The following is a 25,965-nucleotide window of genomic DNA, read 5'->3' as shown; positions in this document are numbered from 1 at the left end:
CTGGGAAGATGGCTTCGGCGGTTACTGTCCCAACCGCAGTCACGGCCTCGGCCACTGCGACGGCCACGGTAGCGGCTCTCGGGGAAGTGGAGGATGAAGGGCTCCTGGCGTCGCTGTTCCGGGACCGCTTCCCCGAGGCTCAGTGGCGGGAGCGGCCGGATGTGGGCCGCTACCTCCGGGAGTTGAGCGGCTCGGGGCTGGAGCGGCTGCGGCGCGAGCCCGAGCGCCTGGCGGAGGAGCGGGCGCAGCTGCTGCAGCAGACGCGCGATTTGGCCTTCGCCAACTACAAGACCTTCATCCGCGGCGCCGAGTGCACCGAGCGCATCCACCGCCTCTTTGGCGACGTGGAGGCGTCGCTCGGCCGCCTGCTCGACCGCTTGCCCAGTTTCCAGCAGAGCTGCAGGTGCGGCGGGCCTGGCATTAAAGGGGCTTTTTTCTGTAATAGCTGACATTTACGATAATAGAAATAGCTAACACTTACATAGCGCTTGCCGTGTGCCAGGCTCTCCGCTGAGTGCTTTATTTATCCACTTAAACCTCACAGCAGCCTTTCGAGGTAGGTACTGTTACTCCCATTTTTGTATATGAGGAAGTTGAGACTCAAAAAGGGTTAGTGACTTGTCCAAGGACACAGCTAGTAAGTTTTGAAGTCGACATTGGAACCCAGGAGCACGTCCCTCCCTCGTAGGGCTGTTGTAAGCACTAACTAAAGAGGAGCCATGTAAAGCACTTATCATCGGGTTTGAGATAGTTAACACTCTATGAGTGTCAGCTTAATGTATGTGCACGTTCATCTGGAAGTCATCGGCTCCCAAATTTATGTAATGGGAAGCTAATAAGGAAATCATCCCGTTTGGGGGCATCAAAGATTATCAAAAAGTCTCCTTGTTCTTCCTGCTCTGACTCGTGGGCTCAAGCGATCCTCCTGGCTCAGCCTCCTGAGTAGCTGGCATTACAGACCCATGCCACCACACCCGGCTAATTTTTTCTATTTTTGGTGGAGCCAGGGTCTCGCTCAGGCTGGTCTCAAACTCCTAACCTCAAGGGATCCTCCTGCCTTGGCCCTTGCAGGCTTTCTTGATTAAAGTTTAATTTTTTTTTTTTTTGAGCCTTTTAATATTTGACAACAGTTTTTGTATCCTTCCATGCCCCAGATAGGGGACTTGATAAAGCAGGTTTCTGCAATTACAGGGAAGAAAGGGAGAAAGTTGACTGTGAGAGGAACTAAGAATGAACAGTAGAATGGAAGACTAAGACCTGAGGGACTGTTGGGCAAGCTTGGGGCTTCAAGGCTAATAGCTTTTATTAAAAGAACATTTTACTCTGTATCCCTTTTACTCTTTACTCTGACACATGTACTCTGTCAGGGTCTATGTTAAGTGCTTCACACACGTCATCTCATTTAATTCTCACACCCTTATGAGGTGGGTCCTATTACTACTTTACCAGTGAGGAAACAGTTTCAGAGATGCTAAGTACCGCAGCTAGTAAAAGTGGCAGATGTGCATTCAGATCTATCCATGATTTATTAGTTGTGTGTTTTTAGACAAGTTGCTTGACCTCTCGGGGATTAAAAATTTGCTCAAGTGTTTAGTACTTGCCTCATAACTATGGTGCGAGGATTAAATCAGATCATCCAGCCCGGTGCCCGGCTCATGGTAAGTGTGCTTGGTAACTGTAGCTAAGGTTTGGGCACAGAGCAGTGAGGGACCAACGTTCTCCTGATTGTTACTAGGAACTTTGTGAAGGAAGCTGAGGAGATCAGCACCAACCGACGGATGAACACCCTGACACTAAATCGGCACACAGAAATCCTGGAAATACTGGAGATTCCTCAACTAATGGACACTTGTGTCCGGAACAGCTATTACGAAGAGGCCCTGGAGCTTGCAGCTTACGTACGCCGACTGGAAAGGAAGTACTCTTCCATCCCTGTCATTCAGGTAACTAACTTAGCCAGAGAGGACTCAAAGTGACGTTGTTACAGTCATTTATTCTGTGGTCAGGACTGAACCTTTAGGTAGAAACTCTTGCATGTTTCACATCAATTTCTGCCAGCCAGGGAGGTTTGAACAGAAAACATTCATTCATTCATTCATTCATTTCAAAGATACGTATTAATCATGTGCCAAGTACTGTTGTAGGTGCTGGGGACACAGTGCGAACAAAGCAGACGGGGCCCTTGCTTTCATGAAGCTTACATGCTAATGGGAAGTCTGATGATTGGCAAATAAATAATAGGATCCTTTCAGATAGTGGTGAGTGTCTGAAGAAAATGAACCGGAGAATGCAGTAGAGGAAGACTAGGGTCAGTTTCTTTAGGTACAGGGACCAGGAAAGGCCTTTCTGGAGAGGTAACGTTGAAGCTGAGACCTAAATGATGAAAAGGAGTCAGCCACGCAAAGACCTGGGGAAAGAGCGAACCAGAAAGTGGGAAGAACAAGTGCAGAGGGCTGAGGCGGGAAGAAGTTGGAGTGTTTCTGGGATACAAAGACAGCTAGTGTGACTGGATTGTAGCGAGCACTGGGAGAGCGTTAGGAAGCAGCTGAAGCTGGAAACCAGCAGGGCCTACTGGCCCTGATAAGTAGTTGGAATTTTATTGATTGCAGTGGGAAGTCATTGGAGGGTTTTAAGCAAGAGAATTACCCAACTGGCCTGGTGTGGTGGCGAGTGCCTATAGTCCCAGCTACCTGGGAGGCTGAAGTGGGAGGATCGATTCAGCCCAGGGGTTCAAGTCCAACCTGAGCAACATAGTGAGACCCTGTCTCCTAAAAAATAAATAAATAAAAAGAATTAAAAAAAAAAAAAAAAAGAGTTAGCCAACCAGATCTTTGTTGGTGAACTCGCAAGCATCAGCTTTAGGAAATCTACTTTGTATTTCTGAAAAGCCGTGGGAATGTTGGTCTGTCATATTCAGGGCTAGTGGAATAGGTTCCAGTGTGTCTTTCCCAGCAGGCTGTGATGCACTCTTTATGTCGTCAGGGCATCGTGAACGAAGTGCGCCAGTCCATGCAGCTGATGCTGAGCCAGCTGATCCAGCAACTGAGGACCAATGTCCAGCTTCCCGCCTGCCTCCGTGTCATTGGCTACCTGCGGCGCATGGATGTCTTCACCGAGGCAGAGCTGAGAGTGAAGTTTCTTCAGGCCCGAGATGCTTGGCTCCGTTCCATCCTGACTGCCATCCCTAGCGATGATCCCTATTTCCATATCACAAAAACCATCGAGGCCTGCCGTGTCCATCTCTTTGATATCATCACCCAGTATCGTGCCATCTTCTCAGACGAGGACCCCCTGCTGCCCCCTGCGGTGGGTGAGCACACCGTGAATGAGAGTGCCATCTTCCACGGCTGGGTGCTACAGAAAGTCTCGCAGTTTCTACAGGTGCTGGAGACCGACCTTTACCGGGGCATAGGCAGCCGCCTGGACTCTCTGCTGGGCCAGTGCATGTACTTTGGGCTGTCCTTCAGCCGGGTCGGGGCTGATTTCCGGGGCCAGTTAGCTCCCGTTTTCCAGCGGGTGGCCATCAGCACTTTCCAGAAAGCAATTCAGGAAGCAGTGGAGAAATTCCAGGATGAAATGAACTCCTACACCCTCATCTCAGCTCCAGCCATCCTGGGCAGCAGTACCATGCCTGCTGCTGTGCCAGCCACCCAGCCGGGGACGCTGCAGCCGCCAATGGTGCTCTTAGACTTCCCCCCCCTTGCCTGCTTCCTCAACAATATTCTGGTTGCCTTCAATGATCTGCGCCTTTGCTGCCCCGTGGCCCTGGCACAGGATGTGACTGGGACCTTGGAAGATGCCCTTGCCAAGGTGAGTGCACTCTGTTGGCTTTCTGCTACCCTGGGCCTTCTTTGGTAACAGGCAGCCAGACTTTTATGATAAGCCAGTCCATATGACAGTGGTGCCTGCTGACTTGGAGAGCTTTAGTGTGGTTCTAGGGGTTTCTCTGGTTGCGAAGCTCTGGTTAGTCCTCCCTGCATGGGACCTAGAACAATTGATGGAGTGGCTCACCTGTAGTAACGATTCAGTAACGTATTAGTTTTCTATTGGTGCATAACAAATTCCCACAAACTTAGCAGCTTACAAAAATACATCTATTATCTCCCAGTTTCTGTGGGTCAGGAGTCCAGGCACAGCATAGCTGGGTCGTCTCCCCAGGGTCTGATTGCAGTCAAAGTGCTGGCTGACCTGGTCTCACCTAGAGCCTGGGGCTCCCTTTCAGACTCATTCAGGTTGGTAGGTGGGGTTCCTTGCAGTTGCAGAAGTCAGGCCCTCAGCTGCTAGAGGCCATGCCCTGCACAGGCGGGCATGTTCACAACAAGCCTGTTTGCTTCCTCACGGCCCCAAGAGAGCATTTCTCCTGCTCCAGTCTCTTAAGTACCCTCTTTTAAAAGATTCCTCTGATTAAGTCAGACTCATCCAGGATAATCTCCCTTTGATTAATTCAGTCAACTGATCAGGACTTTAATTACATCTGCAAAATCCTTCACATTTGCCATATTCTATTAGTTAGAAGCAAGTCTCAGATTCTGCCCACACTCAAGGAAAGAGGATTGAACACAGGAGTGGACACTGGGGGTGGGAATCATGAGAGCCATCTTAGAATTCTGCCTGACCCGAGTAATAATAATACTAATATCCTAGTATGGTGCACAGTTTGTACACATTTAAATCTTTAGGTACTGGGATGATGCTTCTTATAATTAATGGCACCTTATAATTGCTGTCAGTCAGGTGGCAGTTGTGACTTGTATAAAATCTTTCCATTGGTGTCCTCCTGTTACAGCAAGAAAGCATGACATTAAAGGTTTGTAGTCAATGAAATTCACATGATAATAATCAGCAAACATTTATAGAGTGCTTACTCCATGCTAGGTAGCATTCATCGTACTTTACACATTAGACTTGATCCTCACAACCCTATGAGTTAGGTCCTATTTCTGGCTCTACTGTATAGATGAGGAAACTGAGGGACAGAGGGCACAGAGTGCTTAACTAATCACTTGGAAGTCACAAAACCAAGCTGGGACTTGAACCCACGAAATCTGTTCAACCCTGAGTCTTTTGTTCTTAACGCTGTCACTGTGCCACCCATCTGTAATGTCAGCTAGGCTGCTCTGTTGTTTGTTTATAGAACCTCTCTGTTTTAGCTGTTTTCTTCTTGTACAAATTTCTGGTGGTTCTAGCTTTCCTGAGCCTCAATGGCCTTAGTCAGTAGAACCCTTTTATAGTTTTGCTTCACTCTCCTGGATCCAACACAGTTGTGGTTGGTCCCCCATGGGAGTCAAGAACTACGTATGTCTGTAGAATTTCATGGTGCTCTTCCACTGGCACTGGAAAGTACACCCGTAATGAAACAAGCTGGATCAACAATACGTCAGTGAAGTGGAGATTGACTGCAATTCCGAGTTTAAAAAAGATGGTAATATAATGTACTGTTTGAAATTGCTTTCTTCGTGAAAACTTGAGGGCTGCACGGTTTTGCTTAGTCTCGTGTACTGCTGTTGGTGATAGACTGCCCCAGATATTGACGATGGTGCCCTTGTCTCTTAGGTAACCAAAATAATCCTGGCCTTCCATCGTGCCGAAGAGGCTGCCTTCACCAGTGGGGAGCAAGAGCTCTTTGTCCAGTTCTGCACTGTCTTTCTGGAAGACCTTGTTCCTTATTTAAATCGCTGTCTCCAAGTCCTTTTTCCACCAGCTCAGATAGCACAGACTTTAGGTAAGAGAAAGGAGGAAGGATTTTTTTAAAACTGCTTTACCTAGCTGGGCGTGGTGGCATGCGCCTGTAGTCCCAGCTACTCGGGAGGCTGAGGCAGGAGGATCGCTTGAGCCCAGGAGTTTGAGGTTGCTGTGAGATAGGCCGATGCCACAGCACTGTAGCCTGGGCAATAGGGTGAGACTCTTGTCTCAAAAAAAAAAAACAAAAAAAAAACTGCTTTACTGGCCGGGCACGGTGGCTCACGCCTGTTATCGTAGCACTCTGGGAGGCCGAGGCGGGAGGATCACTTGAGGTCAGGAGTCCGAGACCAGCCTGGGCAAGAGCGAGACCCTGTCTCAACTACAAATAGAAAGAAATGATCTGGACAGCTAAAAATATATATAGAAAAAAATTAGCCGGGCATGATGACACATGCCTGTAGTCCCAGCTACTCGGGAGGCTGAGGCAGAAGGATTGCTTGAGCCCAGGAATTTGAGGTTGCTGTGAGCTAGGGTGATGCCATGGCACTCTAGCCCAGGCAACAGAGTGAGACTCTGTCTCAAAAAACAAACAAACAAACAAAAACATTTCCATCACTCCAAACAGATCCGCCCCATGACCACTGTAGTCATTTCTCTAGAGCATCCTTAGCCCCTGGCAGTGTACTTTCAGGTACTATACATTTGCTTTGCTTTTTCTGGACATTTCATATAAATGGAATCATGCAATTAGTGGCTATATCCGGCTAAGTGGAAGAAGCCAGTCACAAAAAAACTACATATTGTATGATTCCATTTATATGAAACATCCAGAGAAGGGGTTTTTAAAATGTTTTTTCCAATTTGGTTTTACTTCCCTGTGTCCCTAGTGATGGGAGTGGGGGTGGGGGAAACAGTTTCCTAAAAGGCAGTGGGTCAGGGACCACACCTGCCAAGAGTGGCCGCCCTCAGGTTGGCCCCAGCTTTTCCCTTGGGTCTGTCGCAGGAAGCTGGTGCTTACTGAGGTTCTCTTGGCTCTTGCTCCATCCAGTCTACACTGTGCTGCTCTAGATTGCCTTCCTGGTCTTGCTTTACAGTATAGCTTCCTGTTCCATATCACAAACACTGTTTTTGCTGTATTGAATATGGTCTTTGTGTTCATTCATTTTTTTTTCCTGTGACGTCTATATTGAATTTTATTAATTTTTTCCCCATTTTGCTTTCCCTATCATCTATGCAGGCATTCCACCCACTCAGCTCTCCAAATATGGAGACCTTGGGCACGTGAACATCAGCGTTGTTCAGGAGCCTCTCGCCTTTATCCTGCCAAAGAAAGAAACGGTCTTCCCCTTGGATGAAAAGGAGGTAGTGCCTGAGCTCACACCGCCAGCACTGGAGCTTCCAGGCGAGGAGCCCAGCCTCGATCCTGTCCCCGCAGCCTGCCCCGAGGGTGGGCAACAGGAGGTGGAATCAGTGGAGCCCCCGCAGGGGGAGCCGCCTGCTTTGGAGACTTAGGGGACCTATGCAGCACCCAGTGCACGGGTGGCGGGACTGGCAAGTAGGTCTGCGGGGAAGGAGAGCGGCCAGGCCGGGGCCGCCGCGCCCAGTAGTGCCCTGGGCAGGCTCCGAGAGGCTGCGAAGGTGGCGGTGGGAGATAACGAGGGGGCTCAGGGGGCTTCATGTACATGGTGGAGCTAAACAATAAAGCTGCTGTACTGTTACTGCCCAGCCCCCTGCCCTGGCCGACGGCTCCCGGAAGGCCCGGGCCGCGCTTCCCGTCGTCCCCCGCGGCTGGGGCGGGGCCAGGCCGGTTCGGCTCGCGCGCGCCATGGGCCGGCTGTGGGGCGCGCTGCTGCCGGGGCTGCTGCGGGCGCGTGGCTGCGCCGGGCCGGCCCCGCTGTGGCGAGAGGGGCCGGGGGCCGGCGGTGCCCGGGCCTGCAGCTCCACGGCCGCCCCGGACGGCCTCGAGGGCCCGGCGCGCCGGCGCTCCTACTGGCGCTACGTGAGGCACCTGGTGCGGGGGGCGCCGCGGCCGCCGTACATGCACGTGTGCCAGGTCGGGGACCCGGTGCTGCGGACCGTTGCGGCCCCGGTCGACCCGGCGCAGCTGGCGGGGCCCGAGCTGCAGCGGCTGGTGCAGCGGCTGGTGCAGGTGATGCGGCGCCGGCACTGCGTGGGGCTGAGCGCGCCGCAGCTCGGCGTGCCGCTCCAGGTGCTGGCCCTGGAGCTCCCCGAGGCGCTCTGCCGCGCGTGCGCGCCGCGCCTGCGCGAGCTGCGCCAGATGGAGCCCTTCCCCCTGCGCGTGTTCGTGAACCCCAGCCTGCGGGTGCTGGACAGCCGCCTGGTCACCTTCCCCGAGGGCTGCGAGAGCGTCACCGGCTTCCTGGCCTGTGTGCCCCGCTTCCAGGCCGTGCAGATCTCAGGTGCGAGGGCCTGGGCGGCTGGGTAACTTTGTGTGTGTCTCCTCGCCTGTGGAGGCGACGGCCCCGGTGCTGACGGAAGAGTTCCCCGCTCAGCTCCAGTGAGAGTGCAGACTTGATCAGCGAGCCTCCCGCAGGAGCAAAGCAGGGCGCAGTAGACGGGACTCAGGACTGGCAGAGGCTCCTGTGAGGGCAGAGCCTGCAGGGATGGGGCACGGGGCTGGGGGTATGGAGTGCGGGCTGGGAGGGTGCCCTGATTCCTCTGTTACCTCACACCCCGGTCTCTGTTTCTGCTCTCTTGCTCCTTCTCTGTCCCTCTGACTCACTCTATCTCACACACAACGCACACACACACTTTTCTCTCCCAATTAGATCTGTCACGATGGGGTTGGAGAAGTGGCACCCGGCTTTGCCCAGCCCCGGGGATAAGCCGTTCCCCTTGGTCATACCACAGGATGTTTTACAGAATGTGATTCTCTGCTGGGGTTGCGATGATTGTTTCTCCAGAGCAAGCCAGATGGCCCAAGAGAGTCAGGAAGTCATTGGTGTCCCAAGCTGAAATACCTTAGTTAGGAGTTGAAAGCCAACAGCAACACCTCACAAGTGGAAGGAGTGTTCAGAAGGGAATCACCTTAGGAAGATAATTTCTCATCTCTCAGCCCCATAGTGAGCCCAGTAACCTAATTATTCAGGTTGGGAACCGGGTTGAATACTTGGTAATGGGCAGAGTCGAGGCGACTTTCCTAGGAAGGAGAGGAGCTGCTGTCTACGTTCACGTTCTGCTGTTGCCTGTTGTAAATGGACAGAGCCGTGGTGGGGGCAGGGAAAAGAGGAAGGAGGTTGAGAATGATGCAGTTGAGCTGTCCCCACTCACCCAGGCTGTCCCTTCCTTTATAGGGCTGGACCCCAGAGGAGAGCAGGTGGTGTGGCAGGCGAGTGGCTGGGCAGCCCGCATCATCCAGCACGAGATGGACCACTTGCAGGGCTGCCTGTTCATTGACAAAATGGACAGCAGGACATTCACAAACATCCACTGGATGGAGGTGAATGACTGAAGCTTTCCTGTTGAGGCGGAGGAGTCTGAAGACCAGGAAGCAAACGGGCTTTGAGCTGGGTATGTCTTACTTGGCATCAACTTGGTATTGGCCTGGATTTGACAGGAAGTGGTGGTCTGCCAAAGCGTGCCAAACTGAGCTAGAGGAATACATTAGAAATGTTTGCTCGGAATCAGCTTTGGACAAAATGTTGCCTACAAGAAAAATACCCCCTAACCCCAAAGGAATGGACATTTCCTGACAATTTTGTGTGACGATAAATGGGGCAAGTAAGTACATTCTCGGTAGAAATGAGTTCCTAAGGCCTGTATCATCTACTCCCAAAGCCAAGATTTGGTAGTAATGTAGTCCCCAAATCTCTGAAAGCTGTGTTTAAAAATGCAGGTAAGGCTGTGGTTGACCGTCTTCGCAGAGTTCTTATTTTTACAAAGGGCCTGTGTGTGTGTATGTGCCCTTGGTTTGCCTTGGATGCCAGTTTGGTCGTTGAAGTGAAACAGAACAGAATGGTCCCAGCTCAAGGAAGTGTTTCATGATAGCATTACCATGAGTAAGTACCCACACATCTTAACAGGTTCACATATAGTTTAGGTCTCCACCTTTTTTGCCTTTCATCTTTTACAAACTTGGGGAGGATTTTGCTGCTGAGATCTTTTGGGAAGCTGGTACTTGGCTCATTCTTTGGGTGGAGGCCACGGAGCAGGGCTGGGGGAGGAGGTGACAATTGAGAGGAGCAATGAGCCCCTTCCTGCCACAATTAGGACAGAAACAGCAGAACTGGTGCTTCCTGGTCACCACACTTATTGTGGAAAACTATATTAGCATCATGCTGCCCAGTGTTTAGCTTTAAGAAACTGTCAGAGCTTTGTCAAGAGGCGGAGGAACTCTAGTTTTAGATAAATTGTCTTATCTCATTTTTGAGTTTTGTGAAGTAGGTCCTCTTGCCAAGGAGAGTGCCTAAAATTATAGTATACAAGTAGTAGGACATCCAGTAAGTTGTTTAGAGAAAAAGTGTTTTAAGTGGCAGTTAATTAAACAAACCCAGGAAAGACCCATCCTCCCTTATAGCTTTCTCTGGGGGGCCCATGAGGCCAAGCAGAAGTAAATTGGCTCTAGGTACAGTTAGACTTTGAGAAGGAATCATCACTAAGGTCAGAGACTCAGCCAGTAGGGAATTTTATAGAAAGCTCTTATTTATGCTGGAAACATGGGTCTTTATGGAAATTAGAATCCAGTGAGCCTCCTTGCAGTTGGACAATGTTCAGAAGCTCCTGCAGGGTGACATCCTGATGCCTCCTTATTGTCTTCTGAGGTTAACGCCTTTGTGATGTAGATCAGTAGCAACAAATCCTTGCGTTTCCAGTAATGGAAATCTCTTCCACTTCTGGCAGGTATCAGCCACAAAAAACACACATACACACAAATCAGCATCTTGAGCTAATGAAAGTTTTAGAAAGCCACTTTGACAGTGAAAGCCAGCATAGGCAGAGGGTTTAGAACACAATCCCCAGGTACAGAAGTGAATTGCAGGGTATTTCAGGAAGGAAATTTTTTCTGCACGTAACATGTTTAATGTAGATGAAGCCGGGTCACATGCCAGCAGCCCAAATCTGAGGCTGCTGCATCAGTCTGAGGTCAGTTCAGCATCGGTAGTAGTTCCGTCGCTGATCATGGAGAGAGAGGTGGAAAGGCTGCGTGTCCGAACACTAACTAGAGCTACGGGGAGGACAGTAGCACTCCCAACATGTCTCTTAACCCCTGGTCACTTGTCAGGGTGTTTAAGCAGTAGGAAGGAGGAAGCAGGTTAAAAAAGGAACCAAGGACCTTCTGATTAAGTAAAGGTAACCGGAAGTAAAATTTCAAAAACACTTATAAAGTAACCAAAGTGACGCTATACACACAGGGCAGTCCATATCCCTTTATTCCAGCACTTACAAACTAACTGGTGGTGAAAACTCCCAAGTGACAACGATCCCAGCTATAGTTGCTGCATACGTATCATCTTGAGGTTGGGCCTGCTGTGGCTCCAGGTAACGTGGGGGGTGCCTTGGAAAGCAGCACCGGAGTCGGGCCCTCGAGCTACCGATCAGAAGTTAGCTCAGCACAGGCTCCTAACCAGAGCAAAGAAACGCAGCGCAAGGCCAACGTAACCTAAGAGTCTGCCAACTAATCAGTTCTGGGCCACTCAGACTTTAAAGCTAGAGGAATAATACTGGGTCTGGGAGGAGAAGGCAGGCTAGAACCACCCCCTCCACAGGCTACAAGCCTCAGTTCCTAGGCCGGGCTTTCTCTGTGTGAACCTGGTTTGACTCTGGTGTATTCGTGTGCACGGGATGAACGTGGGATAGCCTCTGCTGCTCTCTCCCTGCCAGGCACATTTCCAGGGCTGCCACCTTGGTGTCTCACTGTCAGGGGCACAGAAGAGTGGGGAAGGGTGACCCCTTCTGAACAGGGCAGCCCTACTCCATGGCAGCTGCTAGGCTGTCTCACGGGGACGCAGGCCCAGCATTATCTAACTTAATCTCCTCCCCCACCTTTTTTTGGCCTGCTACATCTTCTGAGGCATAACTTAATCTGCCAGAAGCCAGAAATCTGAATTTTTATGTCAACTCTCGATTTTTAAATGTTGGCAGACCAGACCAAACTAACATGGGTGCAGGCCAGGTCTGGCCCACAAGCCTCCCGTTTGCAGTCTCTGATGTCTATCCAGGTCTCTCAAACCACCCTCAGCTACACTTCTGAGGCCTCAGGGGGAGGTGGAGGGAGGGCGCTCGCACACCTGGCTGGAGTACAGGCCTGAGAACAGCAGTCGGCACACACTTCTACTTTGTACTCTGCTGAAGAGAAGAGAGGAGCGAGCAGAGAGAGAAAACCAGAGGGTCTTTATTGGAAGCAAGAGCCTCAGACAAGAGTCAAAGATGCAATCACTCAGGTGGCTCAAAAAGGGAGAAGGATTTATTAGACTATTTCCAGGACAGGGACCCAGGGGCAGTGGCTGGGTTCAGTGTTCCTACACTCGGAGGAAAAGGCAGCAGTGCAGACCTGCCTGACTGCCTTCTTTCGTTCTGATCGAAACAGCTTTGCGTTCACAGAAGCCACCTCCTCCTCCTGCAAGAAGACACAGGGCCCTGGATGCCAGCCTAAGGGGGTAGGAATGGCTTATCTTACTCTCAGTCTTTGAGGCAGAGCTTGGGCTGGGAGGGACGTAGGGGCGTCAGCCAATCTGTTCTCACGGAACAAAACTTGGGAAGTAAAGGAACAGGGTGGTGGGGCCTGGCCAGCCGTCCAAAGTCTGCCATTCACATCTCGGCTGCTCTCAACCCTTGATGCTTCCAGGTGATTTTATCTTGATAAACAAGACGAAAATCCAAGCAGCATTAATTTAGGGGAACAAAAAAGGATTAAAAAAAAAAAAGAAGAAGAAGAAGATGACATACAGGGGCATGGAAAGGAGTTGGTGAGCATCCAGGAGAGGAGAGGAGGAGGAAGTAGGAAGAGCCAGGATCCACTGTGTGCCCAGCGGGCAGCGGAGTCTCTGCGGCTGTGGAGGCCCTTCCTGCTCCCTGGCTGGCAGCCAGATGGCAGAGGGGACACTGTAGTGACTTAGGATGAGCCCTACAGCCCTATCTGGCCACCAATGTAGGGAGTACCATGGGTTTGCCCCAGTCAACCTCCCACTTTCACCATTGCCCAAGTGAAGAAGCTTTTAACTCTCCTGTCCAAAGTCCTCTGAGAATTTCTTCACTTTCAGGAGGTCGTCTGCATTCACTGTGGGCCGGGTAGTGGCCAAAGACCGGAGCATGTCCGACTGCAAAGACAAGAGCATGCAACTGAGGAGCCAGGCCCCGGGTGCTCAGCCTCGCCTCACTGCACAACCGTGCAGTCTAGGTGGGGAAGAGGCCTGCCCTTGAGGTCACTCCTACAACTGCCCTGCTTGAATCTACCTATGGCAGGGACCCTCTTCCCTCCCAAGGCAGCTCATACCATTTCCAGGCAGGCCTACTTCTGGTCTGAGAGAATCTAAGCTCCATCGTCTCGTATCTCCCATTAGGAGTCCATTTCTTAACTGCATGCCCACCATACTGGCCACAGGGCAGACTCCTGCCAGGACGGCACAGGCGAGACTAAGATGATGAGGTCCAGACTGTCTGGGCGAGCGGCTACCTTTGCAGCTGCACCAGATCAAACCATGCCAACATACGTTCACTGGTTCCTTCTGTGTACCAAATCACCCAAACCGTGGAATGGTGTAGTCCCACTATCTGGACTTGACTTTTCTTGCTGAAGAATATAAAATGCTAATGCTACTGCCTCCCTCCTGCCCCTGCCGAGTCTCATGGCAGGAGCCCCCCCTACCCAGAGCTGCAAGGGCCATTCCTGGTTTAGGAGGAGCCACAGCAAGCCCACAACATGGAAGGAGGGGACTTTATTTTTAAGCTTAGACCCAAGCTCCCAATTTCCTGGGTTTTGTGTAGTCCTCTCTCCCAAGTGGCCACCTACCATGCAAACCACAGGCTCTAAGAGTTTGTCACCAGGGACATCCATCCAAGTCATCTCCATGGCCCCCGGGTCCCCTGGTGAGCATGGGGTCAGGAGGTCATCGATCATAATGCTGGGGTTGGTGCGGGAAGGGCCACAAACCTGAAATCAAACAGGAATTTGACTGGCTGGAGTGGCTGCCCCTGTGTTTGGGGAAAGGTCAGGACAGCTCAGGTTTCTAAGGACATCCTGAAGAGAAGGTAATGCAGGGTTTCTAGGTCACTGGGGTCAGAGGAGGGATGGGCTCCCACAGGCTGATCAGAGGCTGGTTATTGGCATATCTTCCAGCCACTGTTCTCCAGAATCTCAATTTGTAGCTCCAGATGCCTTTTCTTCCTCATTAATGCCATAGAATCATACCATGGGTGTGGTGACATCAAAAATGTTTTTCCCAGTGAAGTCTGCTGCATTGGCAGACATTCCCCAAATGTCCCCAAGGCTCATTTCCTCACCGGCTTCAACTCTTGATGCACACGTTTCCCCCCCGCCAGTGTCCTTGGACAGTGCAGCCTGCCCAGCCCTCCCCCATCCCCTCTGAGAGCCCAGCATTTCCTTTACTGTCTGTCTCCTCCCACCAGAAAGGAGGCTCCCGGAGAGCAGAGATTTTTGGCTCTTGTGGTCACTAATGTCTCCCTGGCACCTAGGACAGTGCCAGGCACACAGCAGGACCCACAGCAAACCCTCAATGAAGATTTGCTGAACAAATGGATGAGCCTTCCTTACAATCAGTAGTTCTATATCCAGCACTTTCCAGACAGTTGTTTGGTGCACGAGAGCACAGTGCTGACGGAGACAGCCGCTGCGCTGCTAAGACGGCGCTCTGCCCTCTGGTTTTACACATTCCGAGATGGCCACACTTGGGCAAGAACTGCCCGGAGCGGGACGTGGATACAGCCCTGCCGCTGAAGCCAGCAGCCCCACCTGGCACTTGTCCTTGGCTCTCCAGAAGACCAACACCATGTCACCTGAGCAGGCAGGCAGCAGGACCAGGGAGCTGGCAAAGAAAACCGGTAATTGCCCCCCTTTCTGTGATATTTTCTAAGCAACTGCTTGCCGGTCACTCACCTTTTTGAAGTGTGTTGCCGACTGTACTTTTCTAACGGGCTGCATGAGGGAGTCCCGCACGATGATGCTGATGTCTGCGCCTGAATAGCCTTCTGTCTTGCGGGCCAGCTCGTGGATGTTGGCATCTGTGAGGTTGTGGGGCGTGCTCCCCAGATGCAACCGGAACATCTGGGCGCGGGCGGCTTCCTCTGGCAAGGGGATGTAAATCCGCTTTTCAAACCTAGAGAGCCAAGCACACGGCAGGAATTGAGAGCAGATGGCAGGATGGTATTAACGGAAGGGGCAGCACGGAGACTCCTGAGATGAGAAAGGACTCTGCTCTACATGCAGACACGGGGAAGACTTCGGAGAAATGAGGTCAGGCTATACCCACGGGCTGCCAAGGGCAGGCTGACCGTGGCCGGAGAAAGACTTCAGGCCCTGGCTCCTCCTGGGAAGACTTACCTCCTCCTGATGGCTGAATCCAACACCCATGGGATGTTTGTGGCACCAAGAACCAGAGTCCCATCGTTGTTATTCCCCACTCCTGAGAAGACAGGGAGACAAAAGACACGGACTCTGGACACCTGCAAGGGTAAGTTAGAACCTGTGGGGACAGTCCTCAGGGGCTTTGTGTGTCATCAGTTGAAGCCATCCCTGTGCCACCACTGGCAAGGTCCCAGCTGAAATTAAACCAGGTTCCGGTCTGGCTTGGCCAAGGGTGAAGAAACTTCCAGCACTGCCTGCCGCAGAGCAGTCGGCACGGCAAAGGCCCCAGGAGCCTCTCCCCGATGACAGGCCCTCCCCAGCCTAGGAGATGGGGCTGAGAAGGACACTAGCCACAGCTAAACAATGAAGCCAAGGGTTGGCTTTAGGTAGAAGGAAGACCAGGGGGGCACCTGGGACTAGCACGCACCCTGCATTTGGACCAAGAACTCCGTTTTGATCCTTCGGGCAGCCTCGCTTTCATTTTCATTTCGGGATCCGCAGAGGGAATCCACCTCGTCGATGAAGATGATGGAGGGCTTGTGCTGCCGGGCCAGCTCAAACAGGTTCTTGACTAGCCTGCGGAGGTGAGAAACGGGTCAGGATCTGGACGCTCTCGTACACGCCCACCCAGGGCCCAGCTGCCACTTCTCTCCTCTTGTCCTTCCCGCAGAGAGGCTGAGACGACAGTCATGCCTGGACTGCAGGAAAAATGGTGGTGACCAGTCCTCTGGCAGCACTGTACCAAGAGGAAGAGCAAGCCTTAGCATCTGCTTCGAATTCTGGGAGCCCCAGTCATTGGCTCTGGACTTAGCACAGTCAGTTCCCTTCCTCTGAGCCTCAGTGTCTTCATCTGCAAAATGGGAGTCAGTGTGGGGTATAAGTTAACTATTAATACATAAAATGTCCCATCAGGGGACACTCAACTGCTAGCCAGTTCTTGGCTCCTTTCCCTTCCCTTCCTGAGCACGTCCGTCTCTCCCAAGGTCACCCGCCTTTGTCAGGACAGCGTCCCACCCAATCTGGCTACTCTCCCTGAATGTCAAACAGCAGCTCCTCTGGAGGGGACCCCGAGAGGCAGGGAAGCTGCTCCACCGGCAGCTGCCGGGGCTGACTTACTTCTCACTCTCCCCCAGCCACTTGGACATCAGATCTGAGGAGGACACAGAGAAGAAGGTGGAGTTGTTGGCCTCTGTTGCCACCGCTTTAGCCAGGTAGGATTTCCCTGTGCCCGGGGGTCCAAAGAGCAGTATCCCTCGCCAAGGGGTACGCTTGCCTACCACAGAGAGTAAAGGGAAGTGAGGCTCTTGCTGATGGGGGAAAGGGAACAAAAACAGGCAGACTGTTAGTCACTGTAAATGCAGTAAGAAACAGTTCTGTAAAAGAAATGATTCTAGGAACAAAGGAGTGAAGAGAACTAAATTACCTGCTGAGAGCCTGGTAATTTAGCCTAGCCCTTGCTTATAACCCCATGACCTTGAAAAGTGACACTGGCTAGTCCTCCCCACCCACTGCGATGGCCAACACATAGGTCTAGTCACAAAAGTGGCTTTGAGCATGGTGAGCAGGCTGGGGTCGCTCCTGACTGTGAGCACACGGCAGGGCTGGGGCCGGGCCCCCTGCGGGCTGGGAAGCTGAGTTGTCACCTGCTCCCAGAGACTGTAGAGTGGGAGCCCTGGGCTGGCTCCCTCAGAAGCCTGGCATTTTTTTTTTTTTTTTAATCTGGGCCTAAAGTGGCTCAACTCTCACCTGTGAACAAGTGTGGGAATTTAATTGGCAAAATGACAGCTTCTTTGAGGGCCTCCTTGGCCCCGTCCAGCCCGGCCACATCATTCCACCGTATGTTGGGCTTCTCCATGACAACGGCACCTGCAAGAGGGTAGCCGACCCGGTGCCCGGCCCGTGAGCACGAGCCGACCCAACAGGGGCCCCTCCCGCTGCCACAGCCTCGAGCCTCTTACCCATCAGTTGTTCTTGTAATTTCTTCTTCTCCGGATTATCCTCTTCACTGTCACTATCGCTGCTGGGAAGGGAGACAGGTGATCACAAGCTGGCCTTTCAGCCTGGGAGCAGGGAGGCTCTCGAGCGAGGCCAGGCTCTGTCACCGGCACCGTGGTCAAGGAGCACTGTCCCTCCTCACATCGGTGTGCGCCCAGCAAGCAGGTACCTTGAGGTCTGGCCCACACTCTGAGCAGCTCTCGCCTCTGATCTTCCAACACACTCTCGGAACCCAGCCCCGGTCCTTCACGCCAGCCCTCTCCCAAAGGCTGGTGAGGGACACGCGCCTTCGCTGCACTCAGCAGCCAGGGAAGCTACTCGGCTGTCGGGAGCCTTTCGTACAGACTCAGGGACAGACAGCATGTGGCTGTGACTCCAAAGTAGTCATGTGCCAAAGGCAGAGAAGAGGACAAATGCAAATCTGCAAGGGAACACCTGGGGAGAACCGCACGGTAACTATCCTCGTCCCAGCGGCAAGTCCTACCCTGACAGAATTTATTTGTCATCCTTAAAACTCTTCAATCCCTCCTGGAGATCCCCGGCCTCCTGCCCCTTCCTAGGTCTGTCTCTCACTCTGCAGCACGTACTGTCCATCCCAGAGGGGAGAGCCTCTCATTTCTGGTCAGGCAGCTGACACACCGCCCACCTCTCTCCTACTGTGACCCTCTTGCCCCGAGGACCCTCCCCTCGCCCTGCCTCCAGGACAGCACTGGCGTGTGCTCAGCTTACTGGAATCACCGCAGTGGGCGAAGCCCAGAGGTGAGAGGCTGTGGAGAGAGCACTGGCTCAGGAGTCAGAGGCAGGGTCCAGGCTCCACCACGTACTGGCTCTGTGGCCTTGGCAAATCCCTGACCCTCTGAGTCAGCTGCCTCAGCTGTCAGATGAGATGATGATTCTTAGATTGTAACAGTGGGCTGGTCACGGTGGCTCATGCCTATAATCCTAGCACTTGGGAGGCCGAGGCGGGAGGATCGCTCAAGGTCAGGAGTTCAAGACCAGCCTGAGCAAGAGCAAGACCCCGTCTCTACTAAAAAATAGAAAGAAATTAGCTGGACAACTAAAAATATGTAGAAAAAATTAGCCAGGCACGGTGGCGCATGCATGTAGTCCCAGCTACTCGGGAGGCTGAGGCAGGAGCATTGCTTAAGCCCAGGAGTTCGAGGTTGCTGTGAGCTAGGCTGACGCCGCGGCACTCCAGCCCCGGCAATACAGCGAGACTGTCTCCAAAAAAAAAAAAAAAAAAAAAAAAAACCAAAACAAAACAGCGGCTGGCCCTGGCTGGCCGCTCACTGTGTGCCACGCTCTCCTCTAAGGGCTTCACCCACATCCTCTCTTTACAGCAATGCTAAAGTTCCATTATCTTCCCCCTCCCAGATTTGGAGATTGGAGGCACAGGGGGTCATGGCACTTGTCCAGGGCCACATGGCTAGGAGTGACAGAGCCAGGTTATACCCCGAGGGTTGGGCTGCAGAGTCCACGGCTGAGCCTCCACACTGGGTGCCCCTCTCCCCCACAGCTTTTGTGTGCAGATCCAGGGAGATGATGTGCACTGTGTATTCTGTGAAGTGCTTCATGAAAGCAGCTGTCGGCGCTGCCCTCACTGTATCATGAGGCGAACTCCCCATGAGGCAGGCGCTGTGGAAGTCCAAGGCACCATGAGCACCAAGAATGACAGCGACAGGTGAAGAGGGCACACATGCTCGGGGGCTCCAGGCCGCCAGGGGCCAGCTGCGCACGCCTGCACACTCACCCCTGCACACTCACCCCTTGCCCTCACTCTGACTCTCTTTCACTGGCTTCTTGCCGTGCTTCTCTTTGTTTCGTAAATAATCCTTGAGCTTCTCGGCCCGGTCCAGGTACTGCATGCACTTGGCTCGAATGCTCTCCTTAGCCTTGTCGCTGTGTGCCTCATCTGCAACGGGAAACCAGAGAGGGCCCCCGTGAGCCCCGTGTGCCCACCCTCTTCTCCTCACTGCAGCCAGGGAGGACCCCACGCGTGACTCACACTTGATAGCGTGGAGGAAATACTCCACGGCATGCTGGTAGAGCCGCAGCGCCTCCTCGTAATTCTTGGCCTTATCCTCTTCTGTGGCTTTTGTCACCAGATCAATGGCTTTCTGGAAAGGCAAAGCAGATAGCTCAGTGCTTCCTAGGAGATCTGGAAAGCCCTGGGGTCACAGGCAGCAGGCTGAGATATGATGAGCGATGTCGCCAGGCCCGTGGATTTCTCTCTCTCAGACCATTACATTGGCCTACTTCTCCAACATCTCCTAGAAAGGCCTTAAAAGGAGGCTTTGAAAGCCAGCTGTCGCCTTCACAATAAGCTCATCCAGTTAAAAGCAACCTCCTTCTCAGTCCTCACTCTGGATTTCAGCAAGTGGACACCTGACCTAGTATCTCAGGCTGGGGCTTAAAGGGCCACTCCACAGGACTTTCTATTCCTCTGCCTCGAAGGAAAGAGAAACTGAGACCGACGGCCTGGAAGAGGGGACACCCGGAAGCAAGTGATTGATGATTTGCTCAGCAAGGAGGCCAGAAACCGCACTTGGCTTCAGGGCCAGAGAAGAGCCAGCCAGCTAGTAGAGTGCTTCATTGACCCAAGAGTTTCTGTGAGAGACTTAAAGGCATCCCCACCCCTTCTCCTGGTCAAATGCAACTTGTTTCTCTGGAAGAAAAGAGAAGACAGTTTTCCTAAACTGTCTGAAGTTGACACCCAGGGAGGGGATGCTTAGACAGATGGCTCAATATGCCAGTTTGCTCCAGTGAGAAAAGTGCTTGCTTCCTCCAGAGGCAGCGACGTGCTGCCAATTGAGGGGAACTGTCCTCTCGAACCTTCTAAGAACTCTGTGAGCGTTAGTGTGTGTGGATAGCTAATAAATCCTGTAGGCCCCTGTCCTAGGCTGAACTGAGAGCGCCTACATATCCAATTTTTAAAACTGCAGTTTCCCCAACCCAGGAAACACGAACAGCATCCTCCTCCTCAGTCAGACCCAGCGCTGGCTGCCGGGCAGGCGGATCCCACCCGGGACCCACAGTTCCGGGCACGGCAAACAATCACCCTCCTGACCAGCTCTCTCGGCAGAGCCAGGGCATTTGTTCAGCCCTTCCTCATCTGCCAGCTCCGAAAGAAAGACACACAGATAGTTCTACAGAGGGGACAGGCTGGGGTGAGTCGGGCCAGGTTGAGTTAAGGGAACCCACCAGACCGAAGAGACAAGGAGAGGGGTGAAGGCTGCTGTTTTCAAGCTTCGGCTCCCTCCACCACCCACCGAGAGTGAACCTTCTCGGACAGTTAGCGTCCACACGAGCTCCACTTGTCTACTCTTTTCCCTATGATGTTCCTTCAGACAAGACCTGAAGGCAGTGCTCCGGCCCCTGGTGGCATCTCTTCTCCAGAGCAAACACCCCCAGTTCCTTGGACGTTTTGGCTCTATACAGCTTCTTTCCTGGGTCTGTCCTCAGCACAATGCCTCAGGTATTCTCTGTCACCCGTGGAGCAAAGCAGACCCATTCCCTCCCTCCTTCTAGATCCTCTATGAATGCACCTAAGAGTGCAGTAGATTTTTCTGGCAACCGCTTACAGTTTTTCACATGCAGGAGGCCTTAGTTTCAATAGAAACAGTTTTGCCTAACAAGAGGGTAAGGTGACAAATAAAACTGCCAGCCCTGCTGCATCTCTAGTAACACGTATGGCAAAGGATGAGGAGGAAAGAAAAGGGTAACAAGGGTATGGAAACAGGGGTTGGCAAACCTTCTGGAAAGGACCAGACAATAAATGCTTTAGGTTTTGCCAGCCAGCCACCTCTGTAGCAAATACTCAGCTCTACCTTTGTAGCACAAAAGCAGCCACAGACAACACGTAAATAAATGAGCGGGGATGTGTTCCAATAAAACTTTATTTATAGACACTGAAATTTGAATTTCATGATTTGCAAGTGTCATGCAACATGTCTTCCAGCCATTTAAAAAAATGTAAAAAGCTATGACATTGCAGTCACAAAGGACCACATATTGTATGACACCATTTATATAAAATGCCCAGAATAGGCAAATCCATAGAGACAGAACATAGATCAGTGGTTGCATAGAGCTGGGAGGGAGGGAGGGATTGGAGGGGGGTGTGACAGCTAAAAGGTGCAGGGTTTCTTTTGGGGTGATGAAGCTTTTTGTTCTTGTTTTTGAGACAGGGTCTCAGTTCAGGCTGGTCTCGAACTCCTGGCCTCAAGTGATCCTCCCGCCTCAGCCTCCCAAAGCTCTGGGATTATAGTCTGGAGGCACCATGCCCAGCAGAAAGATGTTCCAAAACGTGATTGTGGTGATGGCTACACCGTTCTGTGAATATACTAAAAGCATTGAACTGTACCCTTTAAATGGGTGAGTTGCAATGGTGTGTGAGTTATGTCTTCAGCTATTTTTAAAAAACCATAAAAAACATTCTTAGCTCACAGGCCATATAAAAACTGGCTGGGCAGATGGGATCTGCAGCTTCTGCTGGCTGATGGTGGGGTCTGGCTTTGGTCTCCATCTAATTCCTAGCCTGGTACCCCAGCTTATTCACGCCTGTCCCCACGTCTTCCTTCACCTGGAGTAACCATCCGCCCCCTCCTCCAGGCCATCTGAATGCTGCCCTTCCTCCGATGATGCCCCTGCTTCCAGGAAGTCCTACCTGACTCCCTCAGGCACTTTACCTGCTGTCCTTACTGTGCATTTACTATGTTCCAGACACTATGGTAAGAATACTTAACCTGAATTATTCAATCTAGAGCCATTGTCACAACCCTACAGGGTATCAACCCATTTTACAGACAAGGAAACCTGAGATTTCACGATCAAAAAAGTAGCCCAAGGTCACACGCTAGTGAGTGGAAGAGCTGAGATACAAACCCTGGGCTGACGCCTGAGCCTGTTTACGTTTTCTGGCCCTGCAAGACTGACAGGACCTGGAGGGCGGGTCCGTCATTCGTCTAGGTGGCGTCACCCCAGCACCACCCTGCACTATCTAGGGAATGAATGAAGGGTCGCAGGCCGAGAAGAGGAAGTCAGATTGGGGAAGGAGCTGGGCCTTGTGCCAAAGCGGGGCCGAGGGGCTTCCAGGACCCGGGGCAGGAGGAGGGAGTGAGCATCGCTCTCTGGGAGACCAGCCGGACCCCGGGTCGAGGTCCCCGAGGCGGCCCGTGAGGCCCGGGTGAGGCCGATCGACACGGCAGTCCCGGGGCACGTAGCGGCCACGGGGTTCGCCCAGCTGGGCGAGGGCCGGGTCCTGGGGGTGGAGACGCCGCTCGCCTCCGAGCGCGTGAAACAGAAACGGGTGGAGGCGGGAGCCGGGCGGCGGAGGCGGGGGCCGCGAGGCCGGGGCTCCAAGAAGGCCGCCCGCCCGCCCTGCTCTGCGGCCCGCAGGCCCCGCCGCGCCGCCTTGGCCGAGCCAGGTACCTGGAGGGTTGACGTTGTCATTTCATCTCCTGGTTCCGCCCCACACCCCGCGGCGCTGTTTGCGACCTCGGTCCGGCCCCGGGGAGCCGAGGTACTGGGTCCGGCGCAGGGACCCGGCGGTCGGCACTGGGCGCGGGCAGGGCAGCCGCTCACAGCCGGAGCCGAGTCCGAGGGCGAGCGAGGAGCGCTGCCCAGAGCGGCCGGGCCCGAGCTGCGCGGCTGCCCCCCGGCGGCCACGGCCCGCACTGCAGGCACCGCTCCCCGCGGAGGCCGGGCGAGGGCAGGGGGCGGGACGAGAGGCGGGGCGGGGCCTGGCGGGACCCGGGGTCGATGGGCGGGGCTGGGGACGGGGCAGGGTAGAATCCGGAAGTCCTGGACCCACTTGGAATAAAACAGCGCCTATAGGGCAGTTTTATTTGCACAATAAAAAGTAACTTCCCAGAGCTTTGGTTTCCTCATGTTTAACAGGGTATGATAACAATTCGTACCTGCCTTTTCTGCCTTTTAGGGGCAATGCAGGAGCTGGCTAATGCAAACACAATGTGTCCCGCACTGGGGCTCAGTCACTGGTAACTGTTGTGCCTCTAAAGCCAGTTTTGTTTTGCTTTTTAAATATTACGCCTTTTACTTTTCTCCTTAGGAAAGTGGCTAAATCTCCGAACCTGGGGGCTTCACCCAGGTGACCTTCAGCATAGCAGATTGGTGGTTCACGTTCTTTCAATATTTACTAGGGCCCTACTATGCGCGGGGCTCCGTGCGAGTTTCTGGGAATACAAAAACGATCAAAACAGTTGTAGAGGGGCCTGCTCGGCTCTAGAGGAGTCTAAGAAAGATGAAATTCATCAGGAGGAAATAAGCGTGTTAAGGCCCACGTGCTGTGTGAGCTTCTCCCAGGTAACCTACCTGAGATAAGAGGGTCAGGAAAGGCCCTTAAGTGGAGGCTGGAGGGATTGGGTGGGGGCAGGGAGGCGCATTCTAGGTTGATGAACCAGCCTGTGCCAAAGCCCCGAGGAAGCCAGTGGTGGAGAAAGTGGAAGAGGGCTCAGATGGCCACACAGAGGAAAGTAAGTGAAAATCTAACTTGAACTGATGTTGGGAAGGTGGGCAGGGGCCAGGACATCTGGCTAGGGTGAAGATTTTAGGTTTTATCCCAAGAACAACAGGAAACTATTTTGCTCTTTTTTTTTTTTTTCTGAGACAGAGTCTCACTCTGCTGCCCCAGGTAGAGTGCAGTGGCATCTTCATAGCTTACTGCAACCTCAAACTCCTGAGCTCAGGTGATCCTCCTGCCTTAGCTTCCCAAGTTGCTGGTGCATGCTGCCACGCCCGACTAATTCTTATATTATTTTGTAGAGACGAGGGTCTCGCTATGTTACTCAGGCTGGTCTCGAACTCCTGGGCTCAAGGGATCCTTCCGCTTCGGGCTCCCAAAGTGCTAGGATTACAGGCGTGAGCCACCATGCCCTGCCAGGTGAATGAAGTTTTGAATGCTGATAATGTTAGGCAGATCGTTAGGATCTCCAGCTCTTCTCGGGACAAGGGTTCCCTGCTTTGGTGCTGTTTCCAGCAATTGCTCCACCTGGGAAGAAGGACAAGGGCGGGCACTCCATTTTTGTGTCGTGTTGCCCCACCCTTAATCCCATCCCGAGCAATCGCTCCACCTGGGGAAGGACGGAATGCTTTATCAATCCAAGAATTCCTAGCCCAGGCATAACAAGATTTAGAAAGGGACCTAAAGTAATGTAAGGGTGATTGATATGCCATTAGCTGGAAACTGCATTGATGTTCACCGCCCCAGGTGGGCTTTCTTAGAGGGCCTTCTTATAGGCAGATGGGATTTTTGAGGACACCTGTTGATCATTTGCTAACATCCCGCACCTCCCAAGAGCCCACCTCCAGACTGGGCTCATTAAAGGGAACAATCCGAGAAGTCAGTAGTGAGTTGGTTTGTCTGTCTCTACTCACAGAGATGGAGCTGCTCTTGTGAGACTGCTCCTGCCCGAGGTCACTCCCGCGTGTTGGCCTTGCTGGTGACATTTCCAAGCAAGGAGTCAGAGGACTGGGGCAATAGTTTGGCGTTGACACTCTGGTGTGTCCGAGAGCACGCCACGACCCCACGACCCAAGGGCAGACTCCCACCCGGACATCTTTGGTGCCGAAACCTGGGATTGACAAAAACCACGAAAAGTAAGTGACCAACACCCAAATATTTGATAGTTGGAGCACTGATGATTCCAGTGTGATTCCTGAGAAACTGCTCTCTTGCTCTCCCCTCCTCTGTGTGACTCAAAGTATGATAAAGCTCAGATTGGTCCCGTGAGGAAGCTTCTTTCACACAGAAAGTGGTGGCACTGGCACCAAAGCTAAGTTTTTAAGAGTGGGGTTGTTGGGAATCTGCTCAAAAATGGCCCCAGAGCCAGGTGATCCATTTGTTCACAAGTCTCTCCTGTAAAAGAAAAAATTAAGGGGAAAAAACATGCAAGTTGCTTCTGTTCCCACCTTCCCTTCTTTTCCCTGCCTTTCCCCTCCCCACCCCTGAGGTGAGAGGAAGAGGACGCCAGGCAGAGGCACAGGGCCGTGTGCCCGGAGGAAGTGGGGTGGGGGGCAGTGACCCGAGTGGTTGGGGTGCTGGTCACATTACACAAGTAACTGCTTGAGCAAGTAAGTAAATGTATTGACAATAACTGGAGTCAAAGATTACTCACTGTCTGAGAAGGGATTTACAAACATGGACGGGGAAGTTAGAACCCTCGTGTGTTAGAAGTATCTGGTTTTTAAATACATGATCTAGAAATACAGATGTACATATATATGCACAACACACACAGGTGTGCACAGCCACGCACATTGTCTTTTGCCGTGTACGAAGGAGCAAACCAAGCACCCAGATGTTGGTTTCTAAATAGCATTCTACGTTAAAAAGCCTCAGGGCTTCATGGAAAAACGGCTGATTCCAGGACTTTTGAAGGAGCTCCCATTGGCCAAACCTAGGATAATTTGGACATTAAAATAAGCAGTGCGGCCAGGCGAGGTGGCTCACGCCTGTAATCCTAGCACTCTGGGAGGCCAAGGTGGGCAGATTGTTTGAGCTCAAGAGTTCGAGACCAGCCTGGGCAAGAGCGAGACGTCGTCTCTACTAAAAATAGAAAGAAATTATATGGACAGCTAAATATATATATAGAAAAAAATTATCCGGGCACGGTGGCGCATGCCTGTAGTCCCAGCTACTCGGGAGGCTGAGGCAAGAGGATTGCTTGAGCCCAGGAGTTTGAGGTTGCTGTGAGCTAGGCTGACGCCATGGCACTCTAGCCTGTGCA

The 25,965-nt window shown here is 52.6% G+C and overlaps 2 protein-coding genes across 5 annotated transcripts; one reads left to right on the top strand and one right to left on the bottom strand.

Annotated features, from left to right (window-relative positions):
* Nucleotides 1-6: 6 nt before the first annotated feature.
* Nucleotides 7-14,740, top strand: COG8 (component of oligomeric golgi complex 8). 3 transcript variants are annotated; one of them, XM_069456543.1, is made up of 7 exons: nucleotides 7-403; nucleotides 1,736-1,943; nucleotides 2,983-3,810; nucleotides 5,554-5,722; nucleotides 6,920-7,096; nucleotides 8,997-9,213; nucleotides 14,269-14,740. In XM_069456543.1, the coding sequence occupies exons 1-6, from the start codon at nucleotides 9-11 to the stop codon at nucleotides 9,152-9,154; spliced, it is 1,935 nt and encodes a 644-aa protein (XP_069312644.1). In that variant the 5' UTR covers nucleotides 7-8; the 3' UTR covers nucleotides 9,155-9,213; nucleotides 14,269-14,740. The 3 variants fall into 3 exon arrangements, with proteins under 3 accessions (XP_069312644.1, XP_069312646.1, XP_069312645.1); XM_069456545.1 differs by lacking the exons at nucleotides 8,997-9,213; nucleotides 14,269-14,740 and having other exon boundaries at nucleotides 6,920-7,398; XM_069456544.1 differs by lacking the exons at nucleotides 8,997-9,213; nucleotides 14,269-14,740 and having other exon boundaries at nucleotides 5,554-5,728; nucleotides 6,887-7,398.
* Nucleotides 11,788-22,797, bottom strand: VPS4A (vacuolar protein sorting 4 homolog A). Of its 2 annotated transcripts, none has more exons than XM_069456548.1 (11): nucleotides 22,649-22,797; nucleotides 19,224-19,335; nucleotides 18,983-19,130; nucleotides 17,182-17,240; nucleotides 16,970-17,089; nucleotides 16,340-16,496; nucleotides 15,651-15,799; nucleotides 15,200-15,281; nucleotides 14,756-14,975; nucleotides 13,652-13,792; nucleotides 11,788-12,959 (listed from the first exon to the last, which is right to left on the bottom strand). In XM_069456548.1, the coding sequence occupies exons 1-11, from the start codon at nucleotides 22,667-22,669 to the stop codon at nucleotides 12,858-12,860; spliced, it is 1,311 nt and encodes a 436-aa protein (XP_069312649.1). In that variant the 5' UTR covers nucleotides 22,670-22,797; the 3' UTR covers nucleotides 11,788-12,857. The 2 variants fall into 2 exon arrangements, with proteins under 2 accessions (XP_069312649.1, XP_069312648.1); XM_069456547.1 differs by having other exon boundaries at nucleotides 11,789-12,959; nucleotides 17,182-17,243.
* Nucleotides 22,798-25,965: the final 3,168 nt, after the last annotated feature.

The sequence above is a fragment of the Eulemur rufifrons genome, chromosome 23 (assembly GCF_041146395.1).
Source record: "Eulemur rufifrons isolate Redbay chromosome 23, OSU_ERuf_1, whole genome shotgun sequence".
Taxonomy (NCBI): Eukaryota; Metazoa; Chordata; class Mammalia; order Primates; family Lemuridae; genus Eulemur; species Eulemur rufifrons.
The sequence above is the reverse complement of the archived record's forward strand: the minus strand, read 5'-3'. Positions and strand labels throughout refer to the sequence as shown.